Source organism: Drosophila navojoa, chromosome 5 (assembly GCF_054131105.1).
Source record: "Drosophila navojoa isolate 15081-1374.11 chromosome 5, UAZ_NAV_1.0, whole genome shotgun sequence".
Lineage (NCBI taxonomy): Eukaryota > Metazoa > Arthropoda > Insecta > Diptera > Drosophilidae > Drosophila > Drosophila navojoa.
The window spans coordinates 6360295-6383208 of NC_142893.1; the positions used below are offsets into that span (position 1 = coordinate 6360295).

The window sequence follows — 22914 nt, forward strand, 5'->3', positions numbered from 1 at the left end:
AGAAAGGCAAAACAGAAAAAAAATATAATTTTTTTTGCTAGGCTTTCAGCTAGGGAATGAATACTTTTTTTTTATATTTATATTTATTTTTTTATTTTTATTATTTTATTTTATTTTTTTTTATTTTTTATTTGTAAAGTAGAAAACAATTATAAAATAATCAAGTAAGTAAAATTTATATAAATAATATAATAATAATAAAAAGCCGAAAATGATGTAGAATTTGATAAATATTTGGATTAGATGCTTCTCTGATTAAAATCAGTTAACTAGACAAACATTTCCTGATAAATGTCTGGAGCAGGCAGCGAACATAGAGCAGAAGCATGAAAGGCAAATTAGCAAAGCAGAGGCGGACTTCCAAAAACTTTACGAGAAGGAATTTAAATGAAGTTACTCCACTTTTCGCAAAGCCCTCGATTTCCATAAACTTTGCTCTACGGAAAAAACCCTTTCATTATTATTTTTTATTTTTATTTTGTTTTTTATATATGTATATAAATTTTCTTCTTTTCCATTTATAAACAGATTTTCTTGAGCTATTCCCAAATGCTTTTTGGCCTCAAAGAGTTCAGAGCCCAGGGCGAATGTCAAATGGCAAACACGTGTTAGCAGCTGCAGTCAGTTTGTCAGCTTGTTTATGAGAAATGATTGTGAAAGCATACATATATATATATATGTATGTATGTGTATGTCTGTAAGTCAATATTAAGTGTGCGTCTCGTATGCCTCATCGATAATAAATAATAATGAATGATGTTGATAGTTGATGACTTTTGTCTGGACAGCTGCCACCTGCTGTGTCTGGGTCAGCAAGAGAGAGTGAGAGAGAGAGACAACTAGAGAGTGTGAGAGAGCTGCCACGCCTTTTGACTGCCTGCTCTACGATTTTTCATTAGCATAATATAATCGACTTCAAGTTGGCAATTTTGATTGACTGCTTAAAATTAATGGAATTTTGTGATTTTCTTGTCCATTTTTTCTACTTCTTCTTTGTGCTTTTTGCTTTTTTTGGGGGTTGAGGGAGGCGGAGCTGGCAATTTTATTACAATTTTCTTTTGGCAGTGGGTGGGGCTGGGAGGCGCTTGTTGTTGATGCGTCTCGCATGCAAATTAATAGCGCCAGCTAATAAAGTGCCTGTCATGCAATGCGATATCACTCATACGACTCGTTGTCGACTCCTGGCAATATTACTCATACGTCGCGTTGTCGCACATATTTTTCTGATACTTATTTCGTTTCTTTTCCTGCGCTGTATATCATAAATGTGCTAGGGCCGCTATTCAATTGAATTGAATTGAAGTCAATCAATTTATCAAGTACAGTCAGCTAGCTCGCGCAGCTAGGCCAGAGATTCGCCTGATGAATTATAACAATTTATTGTACGCCAAACAATTTAAATGCGATTTTTCCATTATGTATGTGTATGTGTGTGTGTGTGAGTGTGTGTGATATATGTGCGGCACTCAAGTGTAACACTTTTTTAATGCATTTAAAAAACGCGCGCCTAGCACACAGAAAATCCATTACTCTTGCTACTCTCACTTGATGTGTTTGCCATTTTTTTTTTTTTTCTGAGATTTTTATTTTTATTTTTTGCTTTTAATAAATTCCAGCTAACATTTCGCCTAATTTGCTCCGCCAAGCGTTGGGCTTAGCGTCGCGCATTCTATATTTATATCTCCATATTGGGATTTATAAACACATTTTCAATTATGATTTGTCACACGCTGTTCATAAATTCTCATGACTCGGCGAAATTGTGCGCAAATTGTTATTGAAGCTGAATCATAAAAAAACGAAGCGAAAATGAAAATGAAAAACATAAAACAAAGGAGTTTGAGCTAAAGTGAAAAATCAAATTAATTTAGCTCAACTTTTAAGCTGTTCATAATTAATTGAAATTTTATAATGTCGAGTGTTGGTCAATATTTGTTTTATAGACTTGCTGTTGTTGTTGTTGTTTTGCTGACAGCGGTTAACTGCATATTTAATGCCTGTCAACTGGAATGCTTTTACTTTTTTTTTTATGTAGTCTTTTAATCTGTAGTTGCTGCGCTTTGACAAATGGTTGCATGGGTTTGGGCACTTCGTAAAGCAGTTTGTTTTGGGATAGTTGAAGGAATTTCTGAATTTTTTATGCAATGGAAGGCATTTAATAAACAGAAATATTAGTTAGGAGTGGGAGGGTTTTTTTTCATATTTTTCTCATTAATTTTCTCATTTCTTATTTATACTCTATATCTCTCTATAATACTTTAAGCGAGGTTCTCTTTGTAAATGTAAATTTTGTTGCCCCTAAAGAGTATTCAGCACTGACCAGCATTCGTTGTCCATGAAACTATATATAACCAATCTATATATATGTATGTATGTATATATCTCACATACATATAGAGTCTTTTTGTATTTGAGGCTAATCGATTGCATTACGCTCTTATTGTAAAACGTTCAGCTATTGTTTCAATTTTTCAATTTCGAGGCAAAAATTTTGCACGCTTGTTACCTGCGGCTAACGACAGCAATTTTTCAGTTTACAACAATATTTTGTGCTTTTTTTTTATTTAGGAAAAAAAAAAAAAAAACGGTAAAAAAGAGCAGTTGAACAAAAGATAAAAATGGAAAACAAAACGTGGCATACAAAAATGCATTCCACACTAGACAAATAACAATAGACGCATATGTAAATGGTGGGCTGTGGGCTATGGGCGTGGCACCGTGTTTTGTATTCGTCGTTTTTATTTTGTTTTTGTTTTGTTGCTGCGCCCTGCGGCAGCTGGTGGCATGATTAAATTTTTGCAAATTACGAACAACTGCCTACTCACTCTCTCTCTCTTTTTCTATAGTTCGTCTGTTGGCAAAAACAATAAAAACATAAAAAATCATTTGAAGATGCTAAAAAAACAATAAAACAGAAAAAAAAAATAAAACTGAGATAAAATTAAAATTGGCCTTTGTCTAAAAAGGTCATCAAAAATATTGAACTATTTATGTAAGTTTAATGACTAGGGATTTAAGATCCTATGGAAGATTTAATTAAATTTCTAGTAAAATATTGCACTTAAACCATTCCCCAATTACCCATTGATTATTGCATATAATTCACATATAATATAGATGGATATATGTATGTGCTCAGATATTGTCTGTATTCATATCTGTAATTATTTCATATTCCGTTATATTTTAATTACAATTTCCAATGGTTCAACACGTCGTATGATTGATACGTAATTTCATTTTATACGCAGCCATTTTTGTATACCCATGAAAAGTGAAATGAGTGGGTATATTAATGAGGGAGAATGAATAAAAACGTGAGCAGGTATGCATATACAAGCAGTTGAACCGTTCTAGGTCAGTCTAAACTATCGAGTTGATAAGCTTTACAAGCAGCGAATGAACTTCTTCATATGATGTGCTCCTATAGCATCGATAACTTTTTATCGATCATATCTGGAACATTTTCGGTAATAGGCCCATCAAATTTGGTCTTTTGAATCAACCAAAGGAAACTTCAAACTATAGAAAATTAATTTTTTCAAAGGAACATTTCCTCAATATACCCAAACGACTTCCAGGGTATCTACCAGTGATAAATTTGCACTCACTTGCACTTCATTGCTCTTATTGTGATTATGACGATTATTTTCATAATAATACAAACAGGCGTTGCCTGTCGCCCGAAATCAATTAGCATAATAAATGCATTGAAATATTGAAATCTTTTTGTGCCGTATTATTGGACATCCATTGAAGGCGAGTCTCGCATTAACCAACTTTACAGCTGGTAGGTAGGCAGGCAGTCAGAGATGCACTACATGGTGCTACAATTTTTTAATGTATCCACAATTTATTTGCTATGTGCTAAGAGTCGAGGCGTTGCGTCGGTTATGCTGACATGCACGGCTCAGTATATCTCCCTTAGTATCTCTCCCTCCATATCACTCTCGCTCTCCCTCTACCTCTCCCTCTCTCGCTCTGTCTCTCTGCCTCTGTCTCGCGTCTGGCTTACAGCGAAATTCAATTTAAAACATGCTTACGTGGCTTGCGCATTTGCTGCGGGCTCTGTTGCGACCTGCCCCACAGGTTGCCAGCTGTCCAGCTGGCTGCCACGCAACCGGGCGGGCTGTCTGTCTGTCTGTCTGTCTGTCTGACTGCCTGACGGCCTGCCTGGCGGTCCAGCATGCGCGCAGACAGCACTTAACTCTAGGCCAACAATGTGCCAGTGTTGTACAACAACAAATTAAATAGCTTTCAATTCCCTTTACAGCAGTCTTTTTAGATATACCTACATATATACATTAAGTTTCGAATATCACCTATTTTTTTTGCCAGTGTTGGTGTATCGTTTTACGCTTTAGTTTGTTTTACAACACTCATTCCATCTATTCATCGGTATATTATCTTTTGAATTAAAAAATATCATCTATATTATTATTAAACCGGTTCTAAGCTATATCTTCTTTGTCTAACACTGTGCCAGTGTTGCACAACAACCAGCAATTAGCTTGCAACTGCACTTCACAGCATTTGCTTTCTATAAATATTAAATTTTGCTCAACAATTTTAGCTTGTTTTATCTGCATAAATTTGAAGTTTAATTCTCACTCAGTTTTTTCGGACGTTGCCAGTGTTGAGCAGCAGGCTAAGCCTTGCTTTGACACACACATTAGTTATTTAGATTAAAACTTGTTCTAAATTTTTCTTTTCAGGTTATATTTTGATAAAAATGCATTTTAGACTCTTTCCCTGTCTACTCTCTCCTCTTGGGCCAGCACACAGTCAGTGTTGATTAACAACTGAAGTTGTACTCCCTGCGCAGCACACAAACTAGCTTTATATATTACATTTCTTATGCCATTTTTCTTTGTAATGATAAATTTTAATCAAGTTTTTATGTTCTTGGTTTTGTTTTGTTTTTGTTTCTTTTTTTTTTTGGTCACTTATTATTTATGTTTTCTTCTTTTTCTTTAGCAGCGACCTACAAATTTATATGAGCAGAAATTGCGTACATATGCTTATGAGTGTGTGTGTTTATTGTTGTGGGGTATATGCGTTTGCAGACTGAGGTTGGCAGAAAGGCATGAAGAGGAAGTGGGTAAATTTAATAATAGAAAAAACATGTTTTTTTTAGTCTGCTTATAGTTTTTAGAATTAATTTTAAAAGGCAGAAAACCGTAGAGATTTGACTAAAAAAAATCTGAATATTTTTTTTGCGAAATTTCTTGAAATATAAGATCTTTATATTTATTTATTTAATTATTTATTTATTTATTTGTTTATTTATATATTTATTTATTTTTTTTTATTTATTTATTTATTTATTTATTTATTTATTTATTTATTTATTTATTTATTTATTTATTTATTTATTTATTTATTTATTTATTCATTTATTCATTTATTCACTTATTCATTTATTTATTTATTTATTTATTTATTTATTTATTTATTTATTTATTTATTTATTTATTTATTTATTTATTTATTTATTTATTTATTTATTTATTCATTTATTCATTTATTCACTTATTCATTTATTTATATATATATATATATATATACTTATTTATTTATTTATTTATTTATTTATTCATTTATTTATTTTTTCATTTATTCATTTATTTATTTATTTATTTATTATTTTTATTCATTTATTCACTTATTTAATTTTTTTTTATTTTGTTCATTTAATCATTTCTTCATTATTTTTTTTTTAATTTACAGCCTCTGATTATTTTATATTCTATATGCGTATGCTTCTATATACCTAAAGAGTATACTCTAGTTGGTCAGCTGGCAGTTGCGTTGCCTTTATAGTTTGTTGTTTTGTCTGTTGCGTGTGTAAGAGAAAGTTTTCTACTGGGCGCACAGCTGGCACAGGATGCGTCTTCATGTTGATTACAGGCCGCTGCCTCGCATATGTGTCCTGTGCGTGTGAGTGTGCGTGCGTGTGCGTGTGCCGTCTGCTCTGAACGGTTCTGCTCAGTGCGTGCAGTCATAAGGGGACAGCAATTATAATTTATGGCACAAAAACAAGAATCTTATGTAAATTGCAAGGCGGAGCAACAGTAGCAACAGCAGGACTGCAGAAAAAGAGAAAAACATGAAACAAAAGCCAAGCAGATAGGGGCGCGCCACGCCCAGCTCGTGTTACAGTTGCAGCAGACAGCAGCCGGAGCCTCAGCCTCAGCCTCAATTTCAGGAGCAGACGCTGCATGCAGTCAAGTGCATTGATTGCTGTCTGTCTGTCTGTCTGTTTGTCTGTTTGTCTTTTCGTCTGTCTGTCTGTCTAGCTGCTACCTGCTGTTGTCCCTCTTTGCGCATTAAACTTGCAATGCATCTTTGCATCTTAAGCCAAAGGAAAATACAACAATTTAGCCAAAGGGCAAAGGCACAGCTCAATTATATTTAATAAGCCAGATCCCCTAGAGGAGGACACTCTCAGCTGACAATATGAGAGTAAATGCAGTCAAGCTAATTAGCTGGCGCTGGCCGCAGAGCCAAGTCAAGAGCACCCGCTGTGCAACGCGCAAAATTGTGCGGAAAATTTGTGAAAATGCTCAGATGAAATTTTTTCTTATTCTCTTATTTTTTTTTTTTTTTTTTGCTAACAATGGATTTACAGCAGTGCTACAGTTTTTGGCTTGTTGGCTTCAATTCTGGAATGCTGCTCTGTTGGTTGTCTATCTGTGTGTGTGTGTGTGTGTGTGTGTGTTTTGCTCGCTTTAGCTGCGGCTTTTTGGCCAAGTTTCCTTTCCGGTGGCAAAAGTTTGTGGTCCAAACCGTAAACCGACCATTAATCACACGGCGTGCGCAAACTCTGCTAAACGCAAAACTAAATACAAACAGACCTACAAATGCGCACGCACACATACATAGATATCTACTATACATGTGTATGTTTGTATATGTATATTTCAATGCATATGCTTAAGCATGCTCCAGTTAGAGCTTAATACGACCGCAAACTTTTCAATTGCAAGTGAATAAATAATATTCATTTGGGCTCTAATTTCTCAAAGCACTTTTAAATACCCTGTGTGGGCAGCTGGTTTGAGGTATGATAAAGCCAGGAGTCTATTAAAGTGTAATTAGTATTTTTAGGATTTTTTTAAAGCCCGAATTAGCATCGTGGTGTGATATAGTCTGAATTTCTGTTTACTGAAGAGAGAGAGAGCTTTACAGCTATTGTTATGGCATTCAAGTTACTTACAGGGTATGTGACTGGCGACTACTTAGGCTCAGACAACATTAAACTGCTTTCAGTGAATTCATTTACGGCTACAACACCTCCATATTCATTTCAATCAATTTACAGGGTATTTAACGGTCAGCTACTCAGCTCAGCTTTTGCCTTTTTTTTCTTATTTTTTTTTTCTATTTTTTTCGTTAGCTTTTTAATGCACTTTATGGTTAGCCTTTCAATTTGTGTTGAGAATTTTTCATTTGTGTGCCATTTGTCTTGGGCCGCCACGCCCACTGCAAAGAGGCTTTGTCGGGCAGCTAGAGCTGAGCTGTAACCACAGGCGAGTCTGTCTCTCATTTGATTTATTTGAATTTCAATTTACTTTCTCGCACTGATTAATCATTTAGCCAGGCAGGCAGGCAGGCAGCCCAAGCGCCATTATTTTGATTTATGCGACTTTTACAAATTCGAAATTTAAATTACGCACACACACACACACACACACACACAGACGGACTACATAGATATTTGGGTTAGCCGCTCTGTGACAGTTATAGAATTGTAATTCATCTTAAATGCGGTTTGCACCACTTCAACCCGCCCGCACCGCCTTGAACCGAGTTTCACTTATATTTTTTGTACACACGTAAATGAAAACGTTTGAAATGTTTGCCTTTTAATTGCTTTTCTTCTTGACATTTTAGTTGAAAAAAGAAACCCAAACAAAACAATTAAAAAATCTCGAAAAAAACAAACAGAGACAGTTTGGTTAACCACAAAAATGTGGTTTAGCGAGCAATTTGCCCACTGTGTTTACGGCAGCTGTACTTAGCCTCAGTCTCTCTCTGTCTTTATCTCTATTTCTGTCTCTTAATTGAGTTGTGAATGCCAATACATATACACTCATGCTTTCCCTCTCGCTCCCTCACTCTCTCTGGGGCCTGTAAATAATCCAGGACTTGGCTCAGCCATCGCATAATTAAGTTTATAACTTAAATGGCACAACAAACATGAACATGAACTGTATATGCTAGTGTGTGTGTGTGTTTGCTTGTGTGTGTTGCTGCTGCTGTTGTGGCCTGCAAATATTGATTGAGGCATTTTGTAATGCTGTCTGGCAAATACATAAATCATTAGAATTATGTCAAGCTCTGCTAATCGAGATTGAATATGTCTCTCAAGCCAAGCAACAATACACAAACGCACACACAAACACACACAAACACACACACACACATTGAAAGCACTAACAACACACAAAATATTTAACATTTGTTTTATGAACTTGGCTTGAAGTGTATTTGCAGAGTGAAGCGCTCTTAAATGTAACAAACACCTCATTGCAAATCTACTAACAACTATTAAGCATTGTGTGCGTGTATGTGTGTGTGTGTGTGTGTGTGTGAATTGTGTTTGTTTAGGCATTAGCAGATAACATAAATGTCTTAGTAACATATCCGGTTTTATTGCCCGGCTTCAATGTTTGCCAGCTTTGTCTCATTAACCAACGAAGTGTATGTGTGCATGTGTGCGTGTGTGTGTGTATCCGTCACACACACAAATACACAGCCACACACACATGAGTTTGAGCATTTTGGTTTTGTGAAATCAAATGTGCAAAGCAAATGAAGCGTAATTCCAATGCCAGCCTCATGTTCCGCTGCTCTCGCTGTCTCCACCGTACCCCCCACTCGCCTTGTCTCTCTCTCTCTCTCGCTCTTTCACTCTCTGACTGTGGCATGCAAACTAATTATACTGTTAAATGCGTTTGTTTAACTAGCAATTTAATTAAGGTTATGCTTTTGTTTAGCCCTGTTGTATATGCATACATACATATGTATATACATACATACATACATACATGTATATATATTGTATTTTTGCCCGAATCCTGCCCCACAGTGTGCACCATAATGCTGGCGCAATTAAAAAATTACTTCACATACACGAAACTTTACTAACAGTTAAATTGCACATGAACGTTGTGTGGTAAGGGCCAAAAGCCACAGCATTATGTGTGTATGTGTGTGTGTGTGTGTCCCGTCTGGTGTTAAGGGTTGAGGTTTGGCGCAGTCTAAGCGCCATTCGCTAAAATGTCCAGCGACAGCGCGCAAATTATGTAAAACAACGACAACAATAACAACAACAACAACAACAACGATGTTCATTTGCACTTAGAGAAAAGGCCAAAAAATCGTTGGGAGAGCCAAATAGAATAGTGTCTGCCAGCAGTTAATGCATAAGTCGTATAGTTATTTTTATACAAGTCTCGACTATATTTAGAGCATTTATGCCATCCATAAATATTTATGTGCATATAAAATATATTTAAAAAAAAAAATACATAAATACATTTTTAATACAAATTTAATGCAAGGCATTTGACTTTAGATAAGAAGATTTTGTGTGCTTAACCGGAAGAGCTTAGCACGTGTTTTAAAGCCACAGAATTTATATTTATTTATGCGCCAGAAAAGAATTTTAAGCATAAAAAAACAACAGATATAAATGCCTTTGTGTCCAACTCCTTTTTTATTATTTAATAATATTTCGTTAAAGTCTAAGCTTTATCTGTTTGTAATAGACAAACTCTTGCAAGAGTCTATAAAATATTTGCAGTTAAATAAACAAGAAATTTCAATAAGAATTGCTACAACTTTAAAAATTTAAAAATAAATTTTGTATAAAAAAAAATTTTGTAAATTTATTAATTTGTTTTTGTCTAATACCGAAAATGAAAAATACTATAACAAAACTATTATTAATATATTATTTAAATTATTATTTTTATTTGTATAAATATTTATTTTTTTTATTTTTAATTTTTTTGTAAATATTTTTACATGTTTTAAGTTTAAGAATATGTTTTAGAAAACTTTAAAAAGATAATCCCAACATCAAAAATCGGAAACATCAAATAGTGCCTATTGATATTCCCTTATTTTATTTCATTATTATTATTTATTTTTTTTTAATACGTGTATGGATGTGTATCTCTCTGGTACACTCACTTTATGCACTCACTGTGCCACTAAGTACAAAAACTGCACTGTGACAAGAGCAATTACAATCACACATGCTACGAGCGATGTGCAGATGGGGAACAGTTTTGTGGTCGTTGCAGCAATTGTTGTTGTTGTTGTATTTGTTGATGTTGCTGTTGGCACTTGGAGTCAAGGCAACAACAAGCAGAACGCCAAATTCTACGAATATTAACATGTAATTACGCTTTAAGTGCTAAATGGTAAAATTTATGAAAAAAATGTATAAATAAATAAATGTGTGTTCAACTTAATTGAAATTTAATTGAATGTGTCAGGTGCACTAGCAACAAGAGCGGCAACAGCAACAGCAACAGCAACACGAGCAACAACTGCCCACAATTGTTGACCCTAGTTGTTTGGCCTAAACTGCACTACATGGACTTTTTTTTCCCCAGTTGTTGTGGAAGTCACGTTATATTTGGCCAGGCCCCGGGCACTGGGCACTGGGCATTTGTCATTTGGTTCTGCTTCTGCTTCACTAATAATGACGTCAGCAACATGCTGCAGAGCATGAAATTTATGCACAACTTGAATGCTCACGATGCGGTCGCTATATATAAATGTGTGTAGTCTGTATGTATAAGTGTTTTGTATGTGCATATATTTTGGCATTGACAGCGCCATCGACAGCACCAGCAGCAACAACAGCAACAGCAACAGCAGCCGCAGCAATGACAGCAGCTAGCGAAAGGCATAAAGATTAATGACCATGCGCCATTTTCTGTTGCTCCTAGAGTAGTTGTTGTTGTTGCTGATACCCTAAGCACATGGCAGCTGGCTAAAGCAGAGCATATTGGCTAAGAAAAGGTAGGGACTAAGCTGATGGTATTATTATAAAAGGAGCGCCGTCTGTGTGTTGGTCCTCGACGCTTGCAGTTCCCAGACTGCCAGCTGAGCATTTCTGCTGCTAGAAAACTATAAAAGCTAAGGACTTGAACTCTGAAATGTATTTCCATAAATATTTAAGGAATATAAATCTAAAATATTTTTTCAATAACTCAAAATTTATGAAAATTATATTTAGATTTGACTTGAAGCTCAAACTCAAGAAGTAAAAAAAAAATGGATTAAAAAAGTAAATAAATAATAATAATGTATTTAAATAAAATATATATATAAGTTGATTATAAAACAATTTAAATACCAATAATAATAGTATAATATATAAATAATTTAATTTTAAAATATAAATATAATATAATAACATTAATATAAATTATATATTTTATATAATTTCATATTGATTTTGATATACAAAAGCTGAACAAATATAATTAGTTCAGCTAATTTCAAATATTCTAGTGTTCAGTGTTTACAGGGCATTTGCTAGTCGAGCTTGACTGGCTGTGGCCAACATTTGGCGCTTCCGTTCGTAGAGGACATCGTGTCATAGGCTTTTATTGTGCTCAGAGTATTTTTCTTTTTTTGGGTTTTTGCCGTGCGCTGGACATGAGTTTCGGTTGCTGTTGCTGCTGCTGTTGTTGTTGTTGCTGCTGTTGCTGTTGCTATTTCTTGTCTCGCAGTTTCGTAAATATTGTTGGCACTTTGTCTTAATTGCTTAAAAATTACTGACATGGAAAATGAACTTGGCCACGTTGTGCACGCTCCAACGTTGAGAGGCCGAGAGCCAGAGCAATAGAAACAGCAGCAGAACGAGTTGGCGGAGGCGTGGGTGTTAGAGCAGGAGTCGGAGTCGGAGTCGGAGTTCACTGGGTTAGGCTGGAAGATGCCTGTCGACGACTGTTTGTCAGCGAGTCGGCTGCGATGCTGCGAGGCTGCTGGTCGGTAACGACAAATACTTGCAAATATTATTATTATTGTAGTCGAATTTCCAGCAACTATTTATCATGCGGGCGCAACAGCCCCAAAGGGCATCCCAACAATCGTTTGACAAACTTAATTTATTAATGTACAGACGCTTGACAACAACTAAATGGCGGAGATTGGGACGGAAACGGCAGCAATGGCTACAGCGGAGGCTGTATTCACACACACACACACACACACGCACACACACGCACACAGACACAGCCGAGTCTTCTTGCTTAAAAGCACATTAATTTTCATTCCATTTGGTGATAAGTAAAAGCTGGCTTTGAATTCTATTTTAAATATCAAGTGACAACTAGCAAATACTCGTAAAGTATATTAGGCCTTGAGTTGGCTTGCAGGAAGTCCAGGGAATTTTCTCGTAATTGTTTCATCATGGAGCGAGCCTCACTCGACCCCGCCCTGTGTCGCCTCACACAATGAGTTGCCATTGAGGCAGAAACGTGGCTGTCATGCAGCTCATTTGCATACTTTTGAGTGGCGCTGCTCATCATAATATGAAATAGGGCATGCCCCGCCCCGCCCCCCTCCCGCACACACTCCATGCCAGCATCTTCAATTTCTTGGCGTCCAGCTGACAGGCAAATACCGTGGCAAAAATGAGCCTCACTCGACGTGGACGTGGACGCGGAGCCCTGAGCCCTGAGCCTGGGCAATTTCCACTGAATGCCACTGATTGATATGCATGCGAAATCTAAGCATCACTTGGCTTTATTTATTGACAGGCAATTTCGAGGCACAGCCAGCATTTCAATTTGCCCAATTGACAGCCAAATCAGCGCCCAGAATTATCTGAGCCCAATAGTAGTAGGCAAATGTGAGGCGATTCATATATACCTGATGAAGATTTGGACAATGTTGTGAGAGAGAAACTAGGCATATGCAAGCAGGTAAACTATTGAGCTATAATTTGTCGTGAATTTCAAATTTGTTAGAGAAACAAAATTTATTTACTAAATGGGCTTCAAGTTTTTAGATACAAATTAAGTGCGAAAAAGGGTTCTAAAAAGTATAAACTGTAAGACGAGCTCGGGTTAGGGCAGAGAGAGAGTGAGAGAGTGAGAGAGAGTGAGAGAGAGAGAGTGAGAGAGAGAGAGAGAGAGAGAGTGAGAGAAAGAGAGGGATTCGAGATTAGCAATAAGTTTATTTTCTTAATTTCCTGGTTAGAATATCTAGAATAAAGCACTCACACTCCCTTTCAGCATTTACTGCGTCTATTCAAAAGCAAACGCGAATTCCGCATTTTTTATTTATCAAAATCCTAATTTATTTATGAAAATTTATTTGTTGCCCATTGGTTAGCATCTGTTATGACTACTTAATTTTTTTTTTAATCCTCGAAGCACTTCATAACATCAAAGCAACTTTATCTAATCTTGCAATCTTGCCCCACAATGTCATTTTTATCTTCACAATCATAACGTAGCCCTGGTCATCTATAGGAAATTAAAGAAAGTTCCCAAGGGGACGAGTTTGAGGGAAGAGATGGCTAAACCACAGCAGTGGAGTTGTTTTTCTTATGAAATTAGTTACTGGCTTTATCTTGTTGTATTTAAGAAGAAGCAAAAGTCGCAGACGAAGCAAAACAGCTGTCGAAAATTAAATGAGCCTTCAGAATGCCTTATCATTCATAGACCTAAGTAAAGCATATGACATAAATGTAACATAATAATCAAAAATCGTAAATTTTATCTTAAATCGGGGAATTTAATTTAATATGCAATAATTCCTGAGAGTGAATGTATATAATATTATAGATAAGAGTTTAGTTAGAAAATTAATATAAAATAAATAAATTATCCACCTCATCTATAAAAGACCTATCCGTATAAAAATAATCAAGCATTTCTCACTCAAACTGTGACTTTTAATTCGCTCTAAATATGTTCCCCAATCGGCTTCGCTCCATCACATGCAGCCACAACACTTTTAATTCATTTAATTGCATCCGCTGCATATCAATATAAAATTGCCTACTGTTTCAAATTTCGTCTGGTGTCCAGCCCGCAGCCAACTGAATAAATAGATAGCAGCAGCAGCAATTAGTGCAAAACTAATAACAATTTACAAATCCCAGGCTTAGTTTTAATGAGCTGCAACTAGAATGCGCATACGCCGCGTGCGCATAAACATAATTGAAATTGCCTGTGCGTAACTAAAAAATAAATACAATTTATAGCACATACATATATGGGAGAGTATGTATGTGTGTGTGTGTGCGAGTTTGTTTGTATTGCATTTTACATAATTTATTGTTGGTTTGGCGCTGCGGCCGCTGCTTTGTTTTTCTGGCTGGCTGCACTAATTGAAACCGCCAAATAATTTGGAAACACATTCTGACCCGCAGCTTAGCCAATTAATGACCCAATGACATGTTGTCCCATGCAAAAACTGTGAAATTCTAACGGCAGGAGCGAACAATATGGCATTGAGTGTAGGCCCTGTGGCATGGCCAACAAATTGTGGCTCAGGCGGCGTTCCTGCTGCTCCTGCTCCTGCTGCTGCTGCTGCTGCTCCCTCTCCTGCTGTTGCTGCTAATTTGGGGTGCGCTAAGTGTTCATTAAATGCACTGCAACGGCTGCTGTGGCTGTCGCTGCTGCTGCTGCTGCTGCTGCTGCTGCTCCGGCCCATTGCATTAATTTGCGCACATTACGTATACGCGCCGTGCGCCAGTGTGCATTTAAGTGTGCCAAGCATACTTGTATATGTTTACTTTTTTTTTTTTTTGCCGTTCCCTGCTCGTTCGACTATTGTCGTCAACTGCAGCTGAAATTGGCTGACATTGAGGCATTGCCTTGAGCACTTCGCCTAATGAATATGCCTAGCAGCCACAAAGATTCAACTTAATGCCGATTGGGCATTGGTTTCGCTTCTCTAAGGCCTGCAAATGAAATTCATTTCATTTACCGTTTGTAGTGGTGGCTTCATTGGGCTGGGCTGGGTTTGGATTTGGGCTGTGTTGTCGCTCCACTCAATACGATTGATTGATTAAAATGTTTGCTGCAAATTGATTGATGATATGCAGCGAGCCATGCCACATGCCCCATACGCTTCAATAAGTGAGAATTTATTTTAAATTGATATAGCCATAATGTGGCAGGGGGCGAGACGGCCAGCTGGCAGCCACGTAGTCAGGCAGGCGTAAACACAGCCTATGGATTTGTCAACCCTAAATGGCTAAGCATATTAACTGCACACACACACACACACACACACACGTACACAGTCACACGCACTGCGCGACAGTTGGACGCGGTTTCTGCTTGCTGGGCATATATCGATTGTGAACAACAGCTGGCTGGCTGCTCACTGTGAATGGTTTTGTGAATTGGTTTCGAATGGAAATCGCATTTCACATTATGTCAAAGCGGCTCTCTAAATCAAATTGCTAAGCTAGGGCAAAGCTAATAATAGCTTCAATTATATTTGCAAATATCACAGCAAATTCAAAAGGATTCGTAAGGCTTTCCATTGCCCTTTTATAGAAAATATTTGCTTGTGCGATACAAATGGGCGGAGTTTATAAATAAATTATTATATAAGAAATACTTAAAGATTTAAATTGCAAAAATATTGGTGTACATACTTTTCTGCCAGCAATTTGATTTTTACTTTTTATATTTTAGCTACATAATAATTATATTTATAAAATATTTATTATTTATTATTATTATGAATCTTAAAAAATAGCATATATTTTTTATAATTTATTTAAAAAAAAATGTTTATAATTTTTTTCTTGATTGACTTTTTAGAGTTCGTATTTAATTTTTTTTTTGTAATTTTTTTTTATATTTTTTTAAAATATGTTTTTAAATATTTTAAAAAAATTTTTTTTTATATATTTTTTATATTTTATTTAAAAAAACATATTTTTCACGTTCAAAATTTTCATAAAATTATTTTTATTTTGTTTTATTGTTATTATTATTTTTTATGTATTTTATTTTATTTTATTTATTTATTTATTATATTTTTTTAAGCGGCTTTGAAAAATAACTAAAAGCTGATAGAAAATATATGTAATAATTTTTGTTGAATTTATTTTTATATTTTATCCATACATAAATGGCACAGAATATTTTTTTCTCTGTACAGCAGCCGCAAATTTGATCTTTTCTGTAAACATTTTTTTTATAGATATTTTATCGTTGCTGTGGCAACTTAAAAATGTTTATTTTGACCCTTTCTCCCAGTTTGATGAATTCCAAAAATATTTATCTAGGGCATCTTCAATATCCCCTGCACATTATTCAAGTGCTTGCACGTATTCCCTTTGCTTTATTTATATCGTGTTTTTTTTTTTTTTTTCGCTTACTTTTTCTATGTGTCTTAATGTGCGTTTCGTTTTGTTGCCAAGTGGATTTGTAAAGAGATTTGACATGCTAAAAACTTGATTGATTGATTTGCTCAGCTCACATACACACACTCGCACACACACACATACACACATTATCGTCCACATATTGACAGAATACAGCCACGTTTTTATTTTCAGTTCCCCGTCTAAAAATTGTATCCAGCCTTGTTTTACACGCCGCTTACAAGTGGATTTTGTGGGTCGTTTATCAAAATGTGTTGATTTTTACTTGTGTGTATATATATATATGTGTGTGTGTTTTGTTTTTTTCTTAATGTAATTACTTACCGATCGACAGCAATGGCAACCAGATGCAAAATCGATGCCGTGCAGCAGAGGACATCGCATGAGGTCCAAATGTCGCACAGCTCCGGTCCAAGAATCCAGCCTTGGCTGATCTGTGAGTGCGATAAGCAAACAGATAGAGAAAGGCAAAGAGAGAGAGAGAGAGGAGTGACAGGGCACATCAAGTTATGGGTTGGGGTCTCCAAGTGCCAGTGAAAAAGACAATAAAAGTTGATGGCTTATTAAAATTGATGTCACGCTGGGGAGGAGTTCAAGCGAGGCCTGACCATAATGTCATCTAATAACTGTGCAAACAACGATTGCACTGGCCTTAAATGGCCAAAGCCTTCGCCCCGCTGGGCAGGACGACAATTGAGCGTATCGTTGATGCGTTGACTGTTTTGTACGTTCAAGCTTTTGTTCGGCCAGCAAAACTTGAGCTACATTTCAGGCAGTGCTTGCTGAAAGCCTCTGTTGTAGTGGTACTTAAAAATCGATAAAGAAGAGTGTTCCGATAAGCGACTGTTGAGCTTTAAATTTAGATGTGGTTATAACTTTAACTTTCATTTAAAATGTTTAAGTTTGACTTTGGAAAGTGGAGAAATATTGTGGAAAAGCGTTGAGTATCAATTTTATTTGATGATGGCCATATATTCTTTTTAAATCGATTATTGAGCTAGTTGTTATCGAAAATTGAACTATCAGTTATTAAATAGTTTGGAGTTAAAATACAGAATTTATGTGCACAGTAAACTATCGATAGACTCCATCTCCTAATTATTGAATTTGTTATCGAAGAACCTGAATCTGCTATTTTAGCCATAGCTATAAGCTATCGATAGGCTATTAACTTGTCGATTTTGTTACCGATAGTCTTTTATATAGTTTACTTTTATACAGGTGAAGTGCCTTTAAAAAAATAGATTTAATATTTTTAGCAAATAACGCAATATAACCTATTTCTTACGTCAATCATTACGCCAATACTTTAGAGATTTTGGCATGTGTAATTACACACTCAGCGTATCTTGTATATTAAGAGCTGTACGTTAAGCAAATGTCGAATGCTGCGATGAGATAATCGATAGTTTACCCCTTAAACTAATCAAGCCAAGTCTCTAATGGGTTTGGCATGTTGAAATTTGACTTTGAAGCCAACAGCTAAAAACTCTTAAGCAACTTAATTAGCCATCAACATGAGGGACCAATTTGTTGTAGTTGAAGTTAAGCCAAGGACTGCGTACTCACCTCATAGACGGCGCCAAGGGGCATCACGAGGCAGGCCACAAATAGATCAGCCACGGCCAGTGAGGCAACCAGATAGTTGGCCACATTCTGTAGATTGCGCTCCAGTATAATGGCAGCTATCACAAAGACGTTGCCTGCAATTGTTGAGGAAGTTGTACTAATTCTTTAGAGTGAGACATTGATAGAGGGGTGAGACAGAGAGAAGGAGAGAGATAGAGAGAGGGAGAGAGAGAGAGAGATGTAAAGGAAATGCCAATGACAGCTGCACGAACTGTTGCCAGTAGATGAAGCTGCTGCTGCTGCTGTTCAGCGAACTAATTGCGAAAATTGACTTGAGCGCAAAGTTTTCAATTCAATTAAGTACGTTGGCAAGTCAAATTTAAGCGCAGCTGCAAACCGAAACCAAAGTCGAAAGCGCAAACGAATGCTACGAATACGAATGTACGTAAACCTGAAGAAAAATTAAAAGGAAAATGCACTGAAAGCGACAAGAGACTATGGAATACTCTGATGAAAGTGAATGATTTGAAAAAATATATGTATATATATAATTTAAATATATATTATGTGTTGTGAGTGAAACATTGTAAATCAAAATATGAATATATATATGTCTTGAATGATGATATAAAAATTAATAATGAGGACAACTTGTGCTGGAGAAGCTGATATCAAAGAGATCTTACTCTTAAGGCAGAGCATATAAATTGTAGTGAGATCTAAAACTAAGTCTAGGGCAGCTTCGATATAAATACGAGTTTGGCGTAGTAGATTAGAGCCAAGGTAGAGCGTATTGGCGTCTATGTTATATACAGTCTCAAGCTGTATAGATCTATGTCTATGTCTGAGTCTAGAGTATCTCCCTTCTAAGACTTACTCTTAGAGCTTTGGGCTAAAGAAACATGGTGTTAAGCAGAGCTCTCGCAATGTTAGACCTTCAGTTAGCTCTAGAGCACATCTAAATATAAGGACATAATAAGAAGAACAAAGTAAAGCTGAGTCTAAGCTAACTCAGATCTTAGCCAACCTATATATAAATCGACACAAATACTCTAGACTCATATTAAACTATATAAATGTAGTAAACACCCTACGTTAAAGAGCTGTCAGCTCCTTCCACCTCAAACTCTTTCCCTATTTGTTACAAATTCAGCGACATAGTTATAATGCCATTGAAACAAGTGTATAATGAAAACGAAACTCAAACGAACGGAATAAAGTTTGTGAGAATTACGAAAGTTCTGCGCCGCAGAGCCGTGTGGCCAAACGAAATGGGAATCTTATTAAACTTGGCTGCTGCTTGAAGCTTGTTGAGCTGCTGCATTATAACACATTTAAAGGCGCAGAGAAAGGCAGAGACAGAGAGCGAGAGAGAGAGAGATAGTGAGAGTAAGTGAGACAGCAAGAGGAAACGCGCTCACTGTAACCGAATATCAGTGCACAATTGGCAACGTAGTTTTGCTCTGCCATGCCACATTGCGCCCCACTCTTGGCCCTTTTTGCTCTTGCCAGATTCTGTTGCACTTGAGCCGATGCCGAGGAAAGTTCACAAAGGCCAAAATAAACGACATGAGCTAATCGCGTTGTCGTAAACTTTTTCCGTTCGACATGCCATTTGACTGTGTGGGCGTGGCACTATTGACAGCCAACACTGGCGCCACCTTTGATGCGAAGCCAAAAGCTGTCTATACACATATAACATATATCATTTATATATGTGTGTGCTTATGTGTGTGTATGTATTATTTTTCTTTTGCACCCGCTGTCAGAACTACTTGTGGCACACTTGAAAGCTGCAGCAAAAGAATAGCGCCCAACACATGCAATTTGTGGCACATAGCAACACACACACGGACACCTGTCAGGTGCGCCGACAAAGGAATACACATGCAATTAGACACTTCAGTGTCAAAGTGAAGGCAAGCCGAGGGTCTGCCGCGCGTTGTTTCACTGTCTCTCTCTTTCTCTCTCTCTCAGTGTCTGTCTGTCTGGTATTGCTGCCTGTTGAGGGTGACGCTTAAAGTTGTCAGCTGAAGCGAAAGCCAAAGCCAAAGCTAAAGCCAAACCAATGCCAGGTAAACCTAACTTTACTTTACTTTCTACATATTTTAAAGGCATATACATACATGTGTGTATGTAATAGGAAATTTGAGTTTTTATTTATATAAGTTGTCGACGTTGGGCAAGAGAAATAATTGGTGTATAAATTGAAATAAATAAATTGATATATAACAATTTACTTCTAAGCTTGAATAGCATAAGAGATCAAGCTAAAGACTATGAATATTCATAAAAATATATAGAGATATATACATACATATATTCTTAACCTATAAGGCCTTTTGTTAGTTACAAGCTTTTGTCTGGCTCTCAGTTGAATGAGATTTAGTTTCATATCATTCTCAACTGATTAAAGCTTGTTGAACGAATTGATAACAGCAGAGTCTTTTGATAAGAGAGGCAAAATATCTATGCACACTGCTCAATTGCTTTATTCTTCATTACATATAGTCAAGAAATAAATGAGCTCAAGCAACGCAGGAATTCCATATGCAGAAGTCAGATTGATTAAGCTTGACATGGTGATTTATACAACATGAAACAGGCATAAGAAATATATATACAATTAAAAAGAAAGTCAATTAACTTGCTAAATAGCAACAAATTATGCATTTACTAATTATTCATTATATATATATTTATATAAAATAGATATATATATATGTCTATACACATATATTTCTTACACACACTTATCATATCTGCCTCTAATGCCCTAACTATTGACAATTTTCCACACAGTTTAATGCTGCAATCCGATATAAATGAAATCAGCTCAAATGATCATTGGGTATAAATTGCAAAATCAATTTAAGCTTAAGCACATTAAAATAAAATCAAATCAATTGAAATATACGTATAAATCAAAAGTAAATCAATTTGAAATAAACGAGTTTGAAGAACGTTTCAATTGATTAACAAATTAAAAAGTAATTAAGTGCACACTTCACATAAACTCGAATGGGCGAAGCTGTTGATTTTTTAATTAAAAAGCTACATGAAAGAAAGGCGTGAATGAAAGCTGAGCTTTATATATACATATATATAAATACATACACAAGTGAAAGCAAAGACAGTTATTTAAAGCTGTAATGGTTAAAGGAGAAAATGAAATAAAAGCTTAATTTTAATTTTTAGCAAGAAATTAATTTAACGATAGTTTAGATAAATGTTGTATATAGAAAATTTAATGAAAATATTTATATAAATTTATTTAGAATTAGGAATAGAAATAGGAATAGAAATATATTATATGTATGTACATATTTAATATATAAAAATTATATTATATATTAAATATTAAATTATTATATATTAAATAATATTATATATAATATATAAAAAAATATTATATATTAAATATGTAATACATATAATATATATATTTCATATATAGAAATTCATTAAATAACATTAAAAAAATTATTAAAATCAGAAATTTAAATAAAAATAGAATATTTTTTATATATATTAAATATACATTTTTACAGTTTGAGCAAAAAATTAAAAAAAGCAAATTAATTCTCCAAAGCCTTAATAACTTTAAAAAAATAAATCATGTAAATAACTACTTAATTTAATTCGTATAAACAACGCCCCATCTTTATATGTGTATATGCTACATGCATGACATGTAATCAGCTTTTATATTAAATCCACATTAAATCCTAATCAGATTCTCTGTTTTTGCCTTCGTGTCTCTGATGCTTTTTAAACGACCGTTAAAAGTCGTTCAAAAAGCAAACGCCAACAATATCTAGAGCAACCCACTAAACAAGCCATTTATGTGCATGTTTACGAAGTAAAGAGAGTATATAGGTTTAGTGTCAGTTGGAAAATAGTGCAGAAATGAGGTAATAGAGGATTTTAGTGCTGTAAACACGAAGTTTAGCCCAGTTTTGATATACAGAATTACATCTTTAAGATATCTAAAGATCTTTAATATCATGATTTGCTCATTTCAGAACATCTACCTACATTAAGTCACCCTGAGCGAGTATTCTGCAGTCAGTCATTGTCACTCAGCATAGTTTTCTTACTTGTTTTCAATTGGGTCAGCTTTTGTTGTTGTTTTATTTCATTATGTAGTGTTTTCTTGTATGTATATACATATTTGTTTTTTTACAGTTGGCTCACAAATAGAGCAGCCATTGGACAGCATTTTACTTTTCACATTTCGCCTAGTTTTCTTGTTGGCTGCTCGGGAAATTAGCATTAGAGCTCATTAGCATTTCCTTTTATATGCTAAATGCTAAATGCTAAATGCTGGCACTCGACACAGCATTCAAAGCAAAGCGAATGCAACCACTGCCAAGTTCAAAAGTGAGGAAAACTCAAATGAAATCTGAATGAAAACGAAAAACGACAAGCGAAAATGTCGAAAAGTGAAAACCCAAAATGAAAATGAGAATGGAAAATGGAGAATGGGGAAATGGCAACGCTTAGTGTGAAAGCGAGCGAGGCGCCAGGCTAAAACTATAGAAGTAAAATAAATAATAAAAAAAAACACACACACACAAATTAGAAGCAAATCAAAATGAATGCCAGATGAGAGCAATAAAAGTAAAAGCTAGGAGTCTAGGGGTGTGTAAGGGAATATACGACTAGTAAATACCCTATAATGGTATTTGGGAAAATTTAGTTGGCTGTGATGGATAAGGAGATATGAGAGAGTCAACTCTAAAAATTCCTGTCCATCATTCATAAAACTTTTCTTCACACAAATGCCTAATATGTGTTAGTCTCTCCCATTTATATTTAAAATTCCATATTAATTATATAAAATATATTCTCTAAATGTAATCTCTAAAAATCCAATATACCCACTTTAAGCATTCGCCAAATGCTGCAGGGTATTCTTCAAATATGTGAATGAGCGCAAAGCAAATGTGCTG

General features: G+C 35.4%; 1 protein-coding gene across 1 annotated transcript in view; it reads right to left on the reverse strand.

The window, feature by feature from the left end:
- 5-HT1A (5-hydroxytryptamine (serotonin) receptor 1A) overlaps positions 1-22914 on the reverse strand; it is an 84693-nt gene that overhangs the window by 22868 nt on the left and 38911 nt on the right. The window contains exons 4-5 of the mRNA XM_018106724.3: positions 17960-18093; positions 16715-16824 (exon numbers count right to left, since the gene is read on the reverse strand). Of these exons, the coding sequence (XP_017962213.1) occupies positions 16715-16824; positions 17960-18093 (244 nt within the window). The remainder of the gene's footprint in view (positions 1-16714; positions 16825-17959; positions 18094-22914) is intronic.